Raw genomic sequence first — 15,153 nt, 5'->3', positions numbered from 1 at the left:
TTTTTATTGGACTACCAATACATTTTTTTGATTAGCTTTCGAAGGTAATCCTTTTTCATCAGATCTGATCTGATGAAGAAGGGTTACCTTCGAAAGTTAATCAAAAAATGTATTAAGTTAGTCCAATAAAAAAGATATCATCTTATTTTCTTTTCTCTGTTTTATTTTATTTTGTTTTATTTCTATTGATTACCTTTAAAAATGGACTAACACGGATACCACATAGAAACTTAGAAACATGACGGCAGATAAAGGCCACATGACCCATCCAGTCTGCCCATCCTCTGTAACCCCTAATACTTCCTGTTCCTAAGCAATCCCACATGCTTATCCCATGCCTTTATAAATTCTGGAACAGTCCTAGACTCCACCACCTCCACCGGGAGGCCATTCCACACCTCCACCACCCTTTCTGTGAAATAATACTTCCTTAGGTTACTCCTAAGCCTATTCCCTCTTAACTTTGTCATATGCATCCTCATTCCAGAGCTCTCCTTCATTTGAAAAAGGCTCTCTTCATGCACATAAATGCCCTTGAGATATTTAAACGTCTCTATCATGTCTCCTCTCTCCCTCCTCTCTTCCAGCGTATACATGTTGAGGTTCATTAGCCTGTCCCTATAATTTTTGCATTCAAGACCGCTTACTAATTTCGTAGCCGCCCTCTGGACCGACTCCATCCTGTTTATATCTTTCCATAGGTGTGGTCTCCAGAACTGCACGTAGTACTCCAAATGAGGCCTCACCAGAGATCTCTATGTCACCTTTTAAAGTGCTCAGGATAACTTAACTGAGAGTGAATGCAGACTGCTGTTGCATTCAGTTCAACAGCACATGTTTTGAGCATCCAGTGTAGAGTATATTACACATATAATAGCCTTTCAGTGTGATTTATGGAGAAAGAGTTGGCAACCAACGTTTAACTAGCACTGTATTTAAAACAACAACAAAACTGCACTGATACAGCATTGAAGTTACAGTATGACCCAGTCTTATTAATTGGGCAATAATATGGAAGATGATCAAAGCTGGAGAAAGAGTGGGCAGCAAAGAGCACCATATTAGGAATTATTCTCTTCTGTTGGCAATAACACACTGTAGCAGATTAAAAAAAATGTAGTTTGCTAAGTCATTTTCAACCAAGCCACTCTCAGGAATGAGGTACATGTATATATTCTTGCATCCTTCCTTATTTTTCCTGAAAGCTTTGGTTGTTCTTCAAATGAGTCACCCCAGCTTTTATTTTTCAGATTCAAGATCCCACTCTTACATACACACAGAAAATATTGAGTATCAAATCAAATGTGGCTCATGCTGCCACCATGAAATACATTTATTCTTAAATCCAGGCAAATAAGTTATTAGCAGTGAGCTTTATCTAGTATTAAAAAGGCAAGAGTAGTCTAGTGTCTTTTCTTAATTTTACATCTTCAAGGCCGAAATGTAATTCCATGTCCACTGTATTATTTACTTTCTCATCCAGTACTTTGCTTTATTTTATACTAGTAAAAAAAGGCCCGTTTCTGGAGCCAATGAAACGGGCGCTAGCAAGGCTTTCCTCTGGCCCCCCCCACCCAACGCACCTTCGTTGTTAGTGACAGCATTGCGCCGCTGTGGCCGCCGTCGATGTGTGACTCTGGCCCCCCCACCCAACGCACTTTCGTCGTCAGTGGGTGGCCCATTGCGCCGCCCTGGCCACCGTCGATGTGAGTGAATTGCTCCGCCCTCAACGTCTGTGACTGTGATTTTCGTGGCTTCAGAGCTTCGAACTTACGAACCTTGGCTTCAGTGACGTCAGACAATAGAAAGTTGAGGGTGAGTTTTATATATATAGATAATACAGGAGTACTTATTGGTTTTTTTTTCCATTCAGTATATTTTGGATGACCTTTCTTCACTAACATTTAGCAGTTTATTGTGTTCACCAATCTGGCCTTTCCCAAGCGGGTCTTTAACTTAATGTCATTCTTCTCTTTGTGTATTGCTAATTTGTGAGCAGGAACTGATATTAATACTGGCAGCTACAGTGCTGCCACACCCTACTTGAGGAACTGAGTGCTTGATACACAGAACTCTGGTGCTGTAAGGAACAGTGCCGGAGAAGCACCAGTTCATTAACGAGTCGGAATTACCAACCAATGCTCAACACTAACAGCATGCAAATTATATGCAGGCTGTTAGTTTTGAGCATTGATCAGTAAAAGAGTCCAAGCATTCCTGGTTCATTCCCAGAAGAGCTGTGATCCCCCTCCTCTCCACATACCTTTTAAGTATTGGAGACAGGAGGGCAGGAGCAACACCTACTCCCTCCCTAGGTCCGCCTATCTCAAAATGGCAGAGCCCAGCCCTTGCCCAGTGCATCCTGGAATGCACTGGGAGGAGCTAAGCACCATATAAGGATTTTTCTCTTATATAGTGCTTAGCCCCTCCCAGTGCATCCCAGGATGCACTGAGCAGGAGCTGGGTGCCACAATTTTGAGAAGGGCAGGCCCAGAGGTAGAAGGGAGTAGGCTTTGTGCCTGCCCTCCCGCCTCCAAGGTATGGGGAGGGCAGCTAGACCACCATGGAGGTTCAGTTGTGTGTGGGGGGAGGGGGGGGGAACTCGAGATGGGGTCCACTGGACCACCCGGGATTTTTTTGTTCAGTCACTGACTGCCTATGGACTTTCCTTCCAATACTGATTTTATCAAATACTCCTTTTGAGGATGTGGTTTTTCCATTTGCAGTTTCCTTTTTAAGGTTAGCCAGTTATGTAATTAGTACTGTTTCGGTGTTGTGTTGTGTGCTGAAGCCTGACTGCGAATCGTGTAGTATAGAGTGTTTGTCCATGTAATCGGTTAGTTGATGGGCCACTGGCCCTTCCATTATTTTTGTCATTAACGGGGTGGATGCCACTGGTCTGTAGTTTGAGGTATCCATGATGGGTTTTTTGGTGTCCTTCGGGATAGGTGTGAGTAGTATGTTACATTTCTCCCTTAGGAACTGGCCTTCCTGGAACTTGTAATTCAGATGGGAGGTGAGTTGGTCTATAAACCAGTCCAGTGCCTTGTTTAGTAAGTGTTCAGAACAGGTATCTAACACGCAGTGGGCAAAGGAGAATTTTCTTAGCACTTGTGCTACCATCTCAGATGTGGGTTGTGTGAAGTCTGTCCATGCCCTGTCCGCTGGGGATCTTCTTCTTGGGGGTGATCAAATTCATCTGTGAGGGCTTTGAGATTTGTGTCGTCTTGTGTTAGGCTTTTCCTAATGCTGAGGATCTTTTCTTCAGAAAATCTGGCAAGTTCATTTGCTGACGGGGGCTCTTCGTTCGCTGATGTTGCTGGTTTGGTTTTTATTCGTTTATTTATAAATTTATATAGTTTCTTTGTGTCTTTGTAATCCGAGCCTACACGTTATTTGTAGTATTTTATTTTGGCCTGTCTAATTTTTGTTTTGTAACTTTTACGTGCTTTCCTTCATGCATTTTTTGTTTGTATCATTTTTATTTTTTGTCCATGCTTGTTCTAGTTTTCTTCAGTGGGTTTTAGCTGTTTTTAATTCCCCATCATACCATGGTACTGCTTTGTGCCTCTGTTTTGTTTTTGTTTTTAGAGGGGCTATTGTGTCCAGTATGTGCTTGCATCTTTTGTCCCATTCTAGTAGGAATCATTCAGTGTTAGTCGGTAGCAACCATTGATCTTCATATATAGCCATCCAAAATTTGCATTGATTTTTCCACATGATTTATATGCTGCCTGTGCTTGTGTAGGGTGGAATTTGTGTTCTTTCCAGTATAGGGTCTTGTTTAACTTGATCAGACCAGGGAACTTCTGTCCATATGGGGTTCTGTATGATAAGATCATTGTCATGTGAGAATCTGTATACTAGTAAGTTGATGGCATGACCTCTACTGTGGGTTGAAGTCATAGGTGGTTGCTGGAAGTCCCACAGTTGAAGGAATTTGTCACATTATTTGGAGCTATTTGTTCTCTGGTCATCTAAATGTAGGCTGATATCTCCTATTAGCAGGGTATTGGGGTTAGCTACGCATGTATTTGAGATGAAGTCCATGAAGTTTGTTTGAGCCACTTTCCAATTTCCTGGGGGTCTGTAGAATAGGATGCAGCTCACTTGGTTATGTAGAGTTTGGTCCTTGATTTTGAATGAGGCAATTTCCAGGTGTGGTGTTATGGATTCCGCAGAAGCTTCAACTGTGACGAAGATTAAGGCGATTCCCCCACCTCTTTTCTCATTTCTGGTCCAGTGTAGGATTTTATATCCTGGTGGGCATACTTCTAGGGCTATAGGGTCTTTCTTGTCGTGGATCCATGTTTCAGTGAGAAAACAAGTCCAAGGTCTTTGTTGGTTACCCATTCCTTTATTGTTTCTGTTTTGTTTGTAACTGAATTACCAAAACATCCCATCTCTTCCTTTGGAAGCTATCACTTCTTGGGGCTTTATACTGATGTCCTCAATTTCCAGCACTTTTTAACTTTCTCTCACACAAAAAAAAAGAACAGGATACAAAGGTTACCCTTGTTAGAGTCATTATCATATGCAAATTACTTTCCTGGCTTCCCCTAGGCTCCAGTAATCATGGGTCCAAAAATTAATAAAGGTTTTTTTTCTTTAAAACAAAACCAAGCTGGCTCCCTTAAACAAGGACATAGAATTTTCAGCCTAACAGCCCCTACACCCTGGATAGTACCAACTCTCTTTTAACTCTTTCAGTACCATCCTCCACCCCCCCCCCCCCCCCCCCCCCCCGGCTGTTAGTTAAAAGAAAACACCAAAAGGAACAAAATGAGCTGATTTTCCATTTCTCAGCTTTTAACATTCTTCTTTAAAAAAACAAAAAAATAACAAAAACAAGCATTCAATACCTCTGTTTAAATGTCCAGCCTTGCCAAATCATACATGCCCTTTATAAGGTATTCCTTCCCAAAGGTTCCTTGCACAGCATTTCCACACACCATGTCCGCCCTATGAATTCTGTGCAATAGGCAGTTCCTTCCACTCTCCCTCCCCTCCTTGTTGACTGACTTTTAGATGCTAGGTAGGAAGGTTCTGGAATATGCCTGCCCTACTGCTTACCCAGGCTTCCCTGCTCTAGGCTTTCCCCTGCAGAGATGGTTGTCACATCTCCCTTGTATAAGATTCCTGTATATAAGATTCCAGACCAGATCCCCCCCCCCACCCCCCCCATTCCTAGGGCTTTAAGACAAGCTTACACTTCCCTGTGCTGCTTTTAGCCTGTTCCCCTTATGGGATCCTTTTCAGGTTTTTCTTCCCACACAGGCTTTCGCATTAAAGCCACTACTTATCCTGGCTATCAGCATGGGAGAACAGGGAAGTGCCCAAGACAGCTTACTGGTCATAATACCCTGTTTCTAACCATTTCCCATAGCAAAAGAAACATCCTAATTCTCTTATTATCCTGTTCAGGGCTTATTTATAGATAAAAATAGAAGTGGAACCTGTTTTTCAGAGATGGGGAAGTGGGTAGAACTAGAGGTCATGAGTTGAGGTTGCAGGGTGGGAGACTTAGGAGCAAAATCAGGAAATACTTTTTCACAGAAAGGGTTGTGGATGCCTGGAATGCCCTGTCAAGGGAAACTGTGAAGATACAAATGGTAATGGAATTCAAGAATGTGTGGGATCAGCGGCGTACCAAGGGTGGGGCGGTGGGGGCGGTCCTCCCCGGGTGCACGCCGCTGGAGGGGTGCAGAGAGCAGCTGCGCGCCTGTCGGCTCCGCTGGTTCCCTGCTTCCTCTGCCCCGGAACAGGTTACTTCCTGTTCCGGGGCAGAGGGGGCAGGGAGCCAGCGGAGCCGAGAGCCGCACGGCTGCTCCCAGCAGCTAAGAATGCACCTGGGGGGGGGGGGTTGATGCACCCGGGGGGGGGGGGGGTCTCATTGCACCAGGGAGGGGGTGTCGTGCTGCACCCGGGGGGGGGGGGGTGCGCATTGGCAATCCGCCCCGGGTGGCAGCCGACCTAGGATCGTCACTGTGTGGGATTAAACACAGAGGAACCCTGAACAGAAAAAGGATGGAATTAAATTAAAACAGAACTTAAATGACTTCATAGCTGGAGTGAGCTTTGATGGTAGTACCAGAAGTTGACAAGTTAAGACCAATGCTGGGCAAACTTCTATGGCCTGGGTCCCATAAATGGCCCATATGAGATTTGCACGACCAGTTGCTGACTGCCCTGTTTATGATGCTAGTGTTTAATCATGAAGTGGAACCTGCACAGAGTGCCAGATTCAAATCTGGCCACCTTGTAGGGCAGACTGGATGGACCAAACAGGTCTTTATCTGCCGACATCTACTATGCTACGGCATATTTTCAAAGCACTTAGACTTACAAAGTTCCATAGTAAGCTATGGAACTTCGTAAGTCTAAGTGCTTTGAAAATGTGCTTACTGTAACTGTGGAGCTGGAGGAACCAGAAGCAGGATCAAAAGAAGAAGAGAGACTGCATTTGGCCTGGAAGGGAGGGACTAAACAGCCCTACCACTCTGGAGTCTGAAAAGAAGTAGCAGGAGTGTATTCCATAATATACCATATATCACACAGCACAAAAACTCAAGTTATCACAACACCATACCATGTAACAGTCTTCTAGACCTTAGTGGCAACTTTTTTCACATGGGCCACTCAGTCTGCAATTTGCCTGCCTCCTCATTGGTTACTGTTTATTAATGAACATTTCTAACCTCTTCATAATACAATCAAAACTTTAAACAAAATGTCTTTCTCTTACATTATATTAAAGGAGGAGTGGCCTAGTGGTTAGGGTGGTGGACTTTGGTCCTGAGGAACTGAGTTCAATTCCCACTTCAGGCACAGGCAGCTCCTTGTGACTCTGGGCAAGTCACTTAACCCTCCATTGCCCCATGTAAGCTGCATTGAGCCTGCCATGAGTGGGAAAGCGCAGGGTACAAATGTAACAAAAATAAATAAAATAAAAATATATATGAGCTCAACACCACTTATCTTAATTTTCTGATGGACCTGCTGCCAATACGGGCCACGTTTCACCTTTGGCTGTGTCAGGGTGCAGTCCTCAACTTCTAGTTCGGGATGTTCTATGCCATTGCCCTAGAAGTTAAGCCCTTGTCCTATTTGTCTGTCTTGAATAGATTGTAAGCTCTACTGAGCAGGGAAGAATATGGTGTTAGTACACAGACACGGCTTTAGGAAACAGTAATGCTTCAGCACTAGTATAGATGAATGGACAGAAAAGTAATGTCAAACCCCAGGAGGCCTGATCCAGGCCTGATGTGCTGATGCCCTTTGTCAGTTCATAGTAAAAGACTGTAAGTAAAAATGTCTAATGAAAAAAAGCCAATTTACATTTGTTGCTTGGGATAAAGGTAATGTTGACACTGTCATTTTTGGAGTATTAGGGAGAGAAATTCAACGTACTTCAGTCAGTACATCAGACATCCTTCATTTTGCTTTAAGGATATGTTCCAGAACTGAGACACCATAATCCCCACTTAACATTCTTTACCAACTCTGAAGGTGTTTTGGATCTATTGATACACATAGAGCAATGATAATGCTTAAAAAGATCATTTAAGACTTTAGTGCATATCATGAGTGCTGCATGTTTCTTATTTGTAAACTGTTAATTATTTTCTTTTCAGTTTTAATCTGGCATAAATGAACTGTGTCAAAGAGAACGAGTCACCTGAATGCTACATTAACAATTGTAATTCTAATTTCTAACTTTCCTTCCATAGGGAGTTAAGGTGCACGCGGATTATGTTCCTTTGCTGAATTCTCTTGCTGTATATGGCTGGCAACTCACCTGCATACTTCCCACTCCAATTGTAAAAACAACCAGGTATTTGGGATTTTTTTTCTTAACTATCTTTTCTTATTATTTTGTGGTGTACATTCAAGCTTTCCTAATTCTCATAGCACATCAAACTGAATTTTCCATGATGCTCAGCACTTTATCTGTCTGTGCCTCAGTCTGCTGGCTTCAGTCTGACAGCTGAATATGCAAAGCCAATAGGTCCTGCAAGATTACAGAGCCCCACATGTTCAGACATTAAAGAGACAGAGGTGACACAGACAGGTAAGAAGCGCTGCCATCTTCCTGCCAGTGGAAAAAGAGAGAGGGGAGTGTTAGGCTACCAGATTTCTGGAGGATGAGTCTGGGACACTGCAGGGAAGGTGTTTGTAGTGCCAGCAGTGAATGATCACTTCAGTCAAATGAAAAAATCACAACAATCTACTTTGGCAAAAAATAATACCTAAAAGCTGTGCATACAGGAAAATTAATTATTCACCAGAAATATTCAACAGACAGCACAATTCAACTATTCTCATCATATAAATTCTATGTGTGAGATACATCCAGGCTAGAGAGTTTGAACAAGGTCCCAGGATATTTTATGCTGAAATGTTAATATTTTCTTTCAAGCAATACAAGTTTCCAGCTTTTGCCATCCATGCCTTTTGGCTCAGTAGGTCTTTTTTTTCTAATTTTCTGATTTTCTTTCTTTCCTTTTATTTTTTTAAATTTTGTTTTCCCACTGTGAAGAAACAGTGTGTTTTAAGCCTGTAAAATGTATTGGATATTTTCCTGTCTTAAATATGTCTGAAGTGTGTTTCTTCTGTTTGGCCAGCAGATGGTGCATGTTTATGCTTAAAGCTGTTACAGAGGACTGTTGGCAGATAGATAATAGGAAGATCCTGTAGTGATGTAATCAGTTTTTATTTGAAACTTGACTGTTCTGGGCTCTGATTGGCCTGGAGTTTAAAGTTACCCAGCAGATGTTGGCTGTTGCTTCAGTTTCAGGCCGGGAGAACTAGAGAGAGATCTCTTTGCTGAAGCTCTGTGAACAGATATATGTCCTGATCTCCCCTGGTACTTTCTAGAAAGCATGCAAGTGTGTAGTTAGTGTTATAATTGATCCATATTTCAGTTACCTGTTATTGTTTGCCAATTGCACTATTTTATTCCACTGTTCGGTATTTTTTAAGAGAATGAACATAGTTGTTCGCCCTGTTTGTCTGGACTGATAAAGAATCCTGGTGGTTTGTATGTTGGGTCTGTGAGTGCTTTCTGGGAACTGTGAAACCACTGGGAGTGTGGCTCCAGTAACCTAGAAATCACTGGGAATAATCTAAGAGCAGGAGACTCGCCCACAGGCGGTTTTGACCCAGTCAGTGGGAGGAGGGTGCTAGTGTAGAGCACGAGCGGCAGGTGCAGGCGGACCTGAGCTGTGCTGGGGATAGACCCTCTAAGTAGCTATGGGGTAACAGGCAGGTGGCTAGGCATTTTGTGACACCCACTCACTCTCTTTGTGTCTTTCTTTCAAAGTGGACGTGTTAATACTCTCTCTGTTCCCAGTCTAACCAATGGTTTGTTTAAGAACATGATAAAATGAGTCCCGAGTGGCAGGTCACTAGGGGAGTGGCTGGAGGACCCGGGAGGAACTCAGAGATATGTCAGGGAAACCCTGTCGGAAGGATTTTGTCTCTGGTTCTGCCTGTTGAAGAAGTAACCAGCTCTTGTGTGAGAGTTAGGTGTTACTGTTAGTTCCCTGCCAGATGACCCATGGGAAGTCCTGTAACATTGTAACCAGTGGATCGATTATCTGGACAGTAAGCTGTTATATTGCATGAGCCATTATATGAGCCAGAAACTCAGCAAATTGAGGAGTCCGGCCGTAACCGGGGCTCGGTTGGAGTTGTAGTCTCCCCTGGCTGATAGCGAGACCTTCAGGGTGGCAGCCCGAAGGGAGTATGCAGTTACTGGAAGTCCAGGCCAGATAGTATTGAAGTACATCAGGAGTGTGAATTCCTCTCTGGGTTCTGACTGAACTGCAGGACAACTATGCATGTGTATTAGCCCAGACATGCATTATTGCTTATGATCACCTGGCGAGCAAAATGAGTTACAATTGACTGTAAGAAGACCAATGCAGTGGAAACCATCAGTTAAGAATTAATAAATGTTCCAGTTCTTTTAATCCTCTGAGTGTCGTGCAGTTCATAAGTGGATGAGCTGACAGGACCAGAATGAATAAGTGATAAAAACATGCAGTGCCTCTTGAGCCTCTTCTAAACCAGGATAACAGGACCGGGTTACACCAGCTTTCTTCTCTTCCTCCTTAACTCCTCTTCCTTCCTGCTCTCCTTTCACCCTTCCTTCTCATCTCCATTTCTCATTCCCTTCTTCCTCTGTCTCTCAGTATTTCCCTCCCCTCCCCCAATCATAATCTAGACCTTTCACTCTTTCAGTCTATCTAATACCTGGTCCTCTCACCTTTCGCCTCCCCATCATTATTCCTTTCTATCTGACCTTCCCCTTCCATCCTGTGTTCTCATTCTCTTTCCCTTAGCTTCTAGTCTTCCTGCTTCTGTTTTCTCACCCAGTCCCTTTTTTCTCATTCCCTGTTTCTGAATTATTTCTCAGTTTCCCTCTTCCTGATCTTCTGTCTCTTTATCTACTGGGTCCTCTTTGATCCTTCATTGTCCTGACTCATATCAAGAGTCTTTTCTCCATTTCCCTCCCCTATCTCAGTTTGTCTCACCCTCAGCCCCTAGTCATGTCTCTCTCTCTCTCCCACCATTCTCCTGCTTCTCCATCCCTCATATCTGGTGCTCTCTTTCTCTGTCTCCTTCAATATCTGCCCCCCCCCCCCCCCCATCATTCATTATATACTGTATATAACCTGGCTCTTCCTTCTTGATCTCTCATCACACCAGCTTGTGGGAATGTCATTGCCTAGCATCTATCAGAGTCTTGTTCCCCTTCCCCCAAGCACTCAACCCCCTCATTACCTCCCTCTGAATTCACCACTTTTCATTGTACATTTTTTACTCTGGTACTTAAATGAATCTGAACAGTGCAGACCCAGATGCATCATCTGTCCAGTGCAGGGGTTTTCAACCCAGTTCTCAGGGCAAACCTAGCCAATGGGGATATCCTGAAAACCCCAACTGGATGGGTGTGGCTTGAGGACTGGGTTGAAAACCTCTGGTCCACTGGCTTTCAGAACTCTGCTGGAAATTTCTGGAATATTTCCTGGAGCCTCTTTATTTTACTGGAGACTCTGATATACTAGGTGCCCTTTTTAGGGATAGAATTTGTTTGGAATCTCCAATGAAATGCAGAGCACGGGGGTGGATATTCTGACATGAAAGGACCTTTGCTCTGTCACTCAAATTACTTGGGATTTTTAATTATCCTGTATAAAAATTCCAGAGCACTGAATATATATAAATAAAAGTATATGTAAATAAAAGTACATAGGTTTTGCTGGTCCATCAAGCCCAGTATCTGGTTTCTAATGGTGGCCAATCCAGATCACAAATACCTGGCAGGATTCCAAAAGAGTAAAACAGATTTTATGCTGCTTAGCCCAGAAACAAGTAGTGGATTATCCCAAGTCCACCTTCATAATGATTTTTATAGACTTTTCTTTTATAACTTGTCTGAACTGTTTTTTTTAACCCTACTATATGATAACTGCTAATAACACATTCTTTGGCAATGACTTCCAGAGTTTAATTAGATGTTGAGTGAATAAATACTTTCTCTGATTTGTTTCTAAATTTACTACTTAGTAGCTTCATTGCCTGCCTCCTAGTCCTTAAACTTTTCTTACCTTTATCATATTTCCCCTCAACTGTCTCTCCTCTAAGCTGAAGGGCCCTAACTTCTCTTACCTTTCCTCACGGGGAGTCATCCTATCCCCTTTATCATTTTGGTTGCCTCTCTCTGTACCTTTTCTAATTCAGCTATATTTTTTTTTGAGATGCGGCGACCAGAACTGTACAACAGATCAGCACAATGATTTTATACACAGTGCCTCATATGATGATCAAACTAGAGCTGTACCAAATACCAGATTTCACTATTTGGCCAAATACAAATGATGGAAAATATTATTCGACCGAATACAAATACTGAATACGAATATAGTAACATAGTAGATGACGGCAGAAAAAGACCTGAACGGTCCATCCAGTCTGCCCAACAAGATAAACTCATATGTGCTACTTTTTGTGTATACCTTACCTTGATTTGTACCTGTCCTTTTCAGGGCACAGACTGTATAAGTCTGCCCCGCCTCCCACCACCGGTTCTGGCACAGACCGTATAAGTCTGCCCAGCACTATCCCCGCCTCCCAACCACCAGCCCCGCCTCCCACCACCGGCTCTGGCACAGACCGTATAAGTCTGCCCAGCACTATCCCCACCTCCCAACCACCAGCCCCGCCTCCCACCACCGGCTCTGGCACAGACCGTATAAGTCTGCCCAGCACCATCCCCGCCTCCCGCCACCGGCTCTGCCACCCAATCTCGGCTAAGCTCCTTAGGATCCATTCCTTCTGAACAGGATTCCTTTATGTTTAGCCCATGCATGTTTGAATTCCGTTCCCGTTTTCATTTCCACCACCTCCCGCACTGAGCTTTAACATAACAAATAATAAAAGAAGCAACATGAAATCAGAGATCAAGGGTTTTTTTTCAGTAGGATTTAGCACTGTAGAGCCCCGGATTATTCATATTTGAATTTAAATCACTATTTGGCCATATACAAATAATGTATTAAGGGCACTATTCAGGGCCGAATCGAATCAAATCAAATATGAATATTCGGTAGAGCCCTAGATCTAACCCATTTAGGCAGACAGACAGTTTAGCACTGTTGTTGGTTTCTTAATGAGGTTAAAGCTGAGAAATATTAAGTACATTTATTGTATCTCACTCCTCTTCCTTTGCCCATGTATTTTAGAACAGGATCTGCCAACATATAGCTTGTTCTAAAACAAATGAGAACTAGACATCAATCTGCTGATGACATCCAGCCCGAACATCCAATTTACAAAATGAAATGTCCAAATTATGAACAAAGCAAAATAAGGAACATGAACGTCATAAGAAAGTCAATATTATAAAATGGCCACATAGACATCTGAGCAGTGCAGAGGGTTATCCTAATGATTAGAGCAATAGGCTGATATCCAGGGGACCCAGGCTCAAGTCCCATTTCAGCTCTTCCTTAATTTTTTAAAATTTATTTTGAGCTCTCCTATTGTATCTGGATATACCGCTTCAATTGCTTTCAAGGTCTCTTATACAATCAGGTATAGTAAGTATTTTTCTGTCCCTAAGGGTTCATAATTAAAAAAAGAAAACCACAAAATGCTGAAGTGGGATTTGAACCCAGGCCTCTTGGCTCAAAGGCCACTGAACTAACCATAAAGCCATTCCTCAACCCTGCATGGAGGTCTATTAAGAAGTTAATTAAAAAAAAATTTTAGTGCCATGAATGCCCATAGTTCCTAAAGCTGTCATGGAGCCCGGTATCCCTTGCCAGTTTCACATTTAGGAGAGGGAGGGAAACATAAACCTTTGGGGAATTAAGGAGATGACTTGCCTTAATCCAGTGGCATTCCTAGTGGGGGGCGGTAGGTGCGGTCCGCCCCGGGTGCACGCCGCTGGGGGGGGGGGGGGGCCCGCGCATGCCTGTCCTCCGTTGTTCCATGCTTCTTCTCTGCCCCGGAACAGGTTACTTCCTGTTCCGGGGCAGAGAAGAAGCATGGAACAACGGAGGACAGGCGCGCGCGGCACCCCCCCCAGTGGCGTGCACCCGGGGGGGGGGTTCCTTTACGGGGGGTGTCCTTTCGCCGGGGGGGGGGGGGTTCGCGCTGCACCCGGGGGCGGGGTGCATTGGCGATCCGCCCCGGGTGTCAGCCCCCCTAGGAATGCCACTGCCTTAATCCATCCAGTGGAGAGCTGCTCAATCACAGCACCTTTTGTAACCTTGACATATCAAGTACCAGAAATTACAACATCCATCTTTTGGGACCTACACATCCGTTTTCGTTCTGAAATTGGAGTTAGATGTCCGTATTTTGGCCCCTCCCTACTCCCACACAAAACTATGCCCCCTTGCCATATGGACATTCTACAGTTTTAGACGTCCCTTTCCTGGCTTTATAAAATTGGGATTTGGACAGCCATGCAGTATGGATGTCTAAATGCCAGTTTTCAGACTTCCAAAATGCGAACAGAGCTTTTAAAATAAGGGCAATGATGTTTCATCAAAATAAAACCACATCAGCATCTTTCCTATCACCACCCTATAAAGTCTTAAATTTGATTTGGGCAAGAATATAAAGCATTCCAATATTTTGTTTTCTCCCATCTTAATTGATGCACTAACTAATGCACAGTAGTAGGAATATGAGCGGTTTATCAATTTCTTCTTGTTTGATACACAGTGACTACATTGTGATAAAGCCATTTTCCAAATGACATCGAGAGTAGTAGTAGGACCCCTTTTACCAAGCTGCAGCATAAGGGGGCTGGTGCTGGTGTCGGCGCAATTTTTACATTAGCGCCAAGGCCCCTTTTTACAGCAGCTGGTAAAAGGGAAGTCTTGCTTTTCAACAGGAAATGGCTGGGCGGCAAGTAAAGCACTTGCCGCGAGGCCATTTCAGGTGGGGGAATCCCTTACCGCCACCCATTGAGGTGGCGGTAAGGGCTCGCACGTTAACCCAGCGATAACCGGGCAGCGCACGGCACTGCCCGGGTACACTCTGGCACTACAAAAAGAAATACATTTTTGTAGTGCCGTAAATGATGGTGCACTAGGGGTTGGAAGTACTGCCGGGCTGCTGCGGTAGCCCGATGGTACTTCCTGTATAGCGAGCAGTAAGCCTGCATTGGGCTTACCGCCACTTAGTAAAAGGAGCCCGAAGTTTGTTATTGTATTGCTGTCTACTACATCTGGTCTAGACGCACAGTATTACCCTGACGCTGATCTGCTTTCTATGCTGGGAAATATTGGATCAGCCTGAATATTAAGAGCGTGCACTTACTTTCTTTGGAGGCCTTAACAATTTTAGGGGCCCTTTTACTAAAGCTTAGCATGTGCTAATGCACATTAGTACATGCTAAATGCTGTGCGTTCTATTTTACACCTATGTGCCACGTGGCACTTAGCACATGCTAATGTCCATTACTTCACGATAAGCTTTAGTAAAAGGACCTCAATCTGTGAAAAATCGATTATAACCATGTAAACCTAGAAATTAAAGTGTATATAATCAATATGCATGTTAAAACATTCCAATGTGCATAAAAATATTTTTATTAAAATGAACGTGTGAACCAAATTGAATAATACACCC

The 15,153-nt window shown here is 43.5% G+C and overlaps 1 protein-coding gene across 1 annotated transcript in view; it reads left to right on the top strand.

The window, feature by feature from the left end:
• RFTN1 (raftlin, lipid raft linker 1) overlaps nucleotides 1–15,153 on the top strand; it is a 319,836-nt gene that overhangs the window by 288,267 nt on the left and 16,416 nt on the right. Inside the window, 1 exon segment of the mRNA XM_030202597.1 lies at nucleotides 7,731–7,834. Within this exon segment, the coding sequence (XP_030058457.1) occupies nucleotides 7,731–7,834 (104 nt within the window).

The sequence above is a fragment of the Microcaecilia unicolor genome, chromosome 1 (assembly GCF_901765095.1).
Source record: "Microcaecilia unicolor chromosome 1, aMicUni1.1, whole genome shotgun sequence".
NCBI classification, from domain to species: Eukaryota; Metazoa; Chordata; class Amphibia; order Gymnophiona; family Siphonopidae; genus Microcaecilia; species Microcaecilia unicolor.
This window is presented reverse-complemented; position numbering and strand designations above follow the sequence as displayed.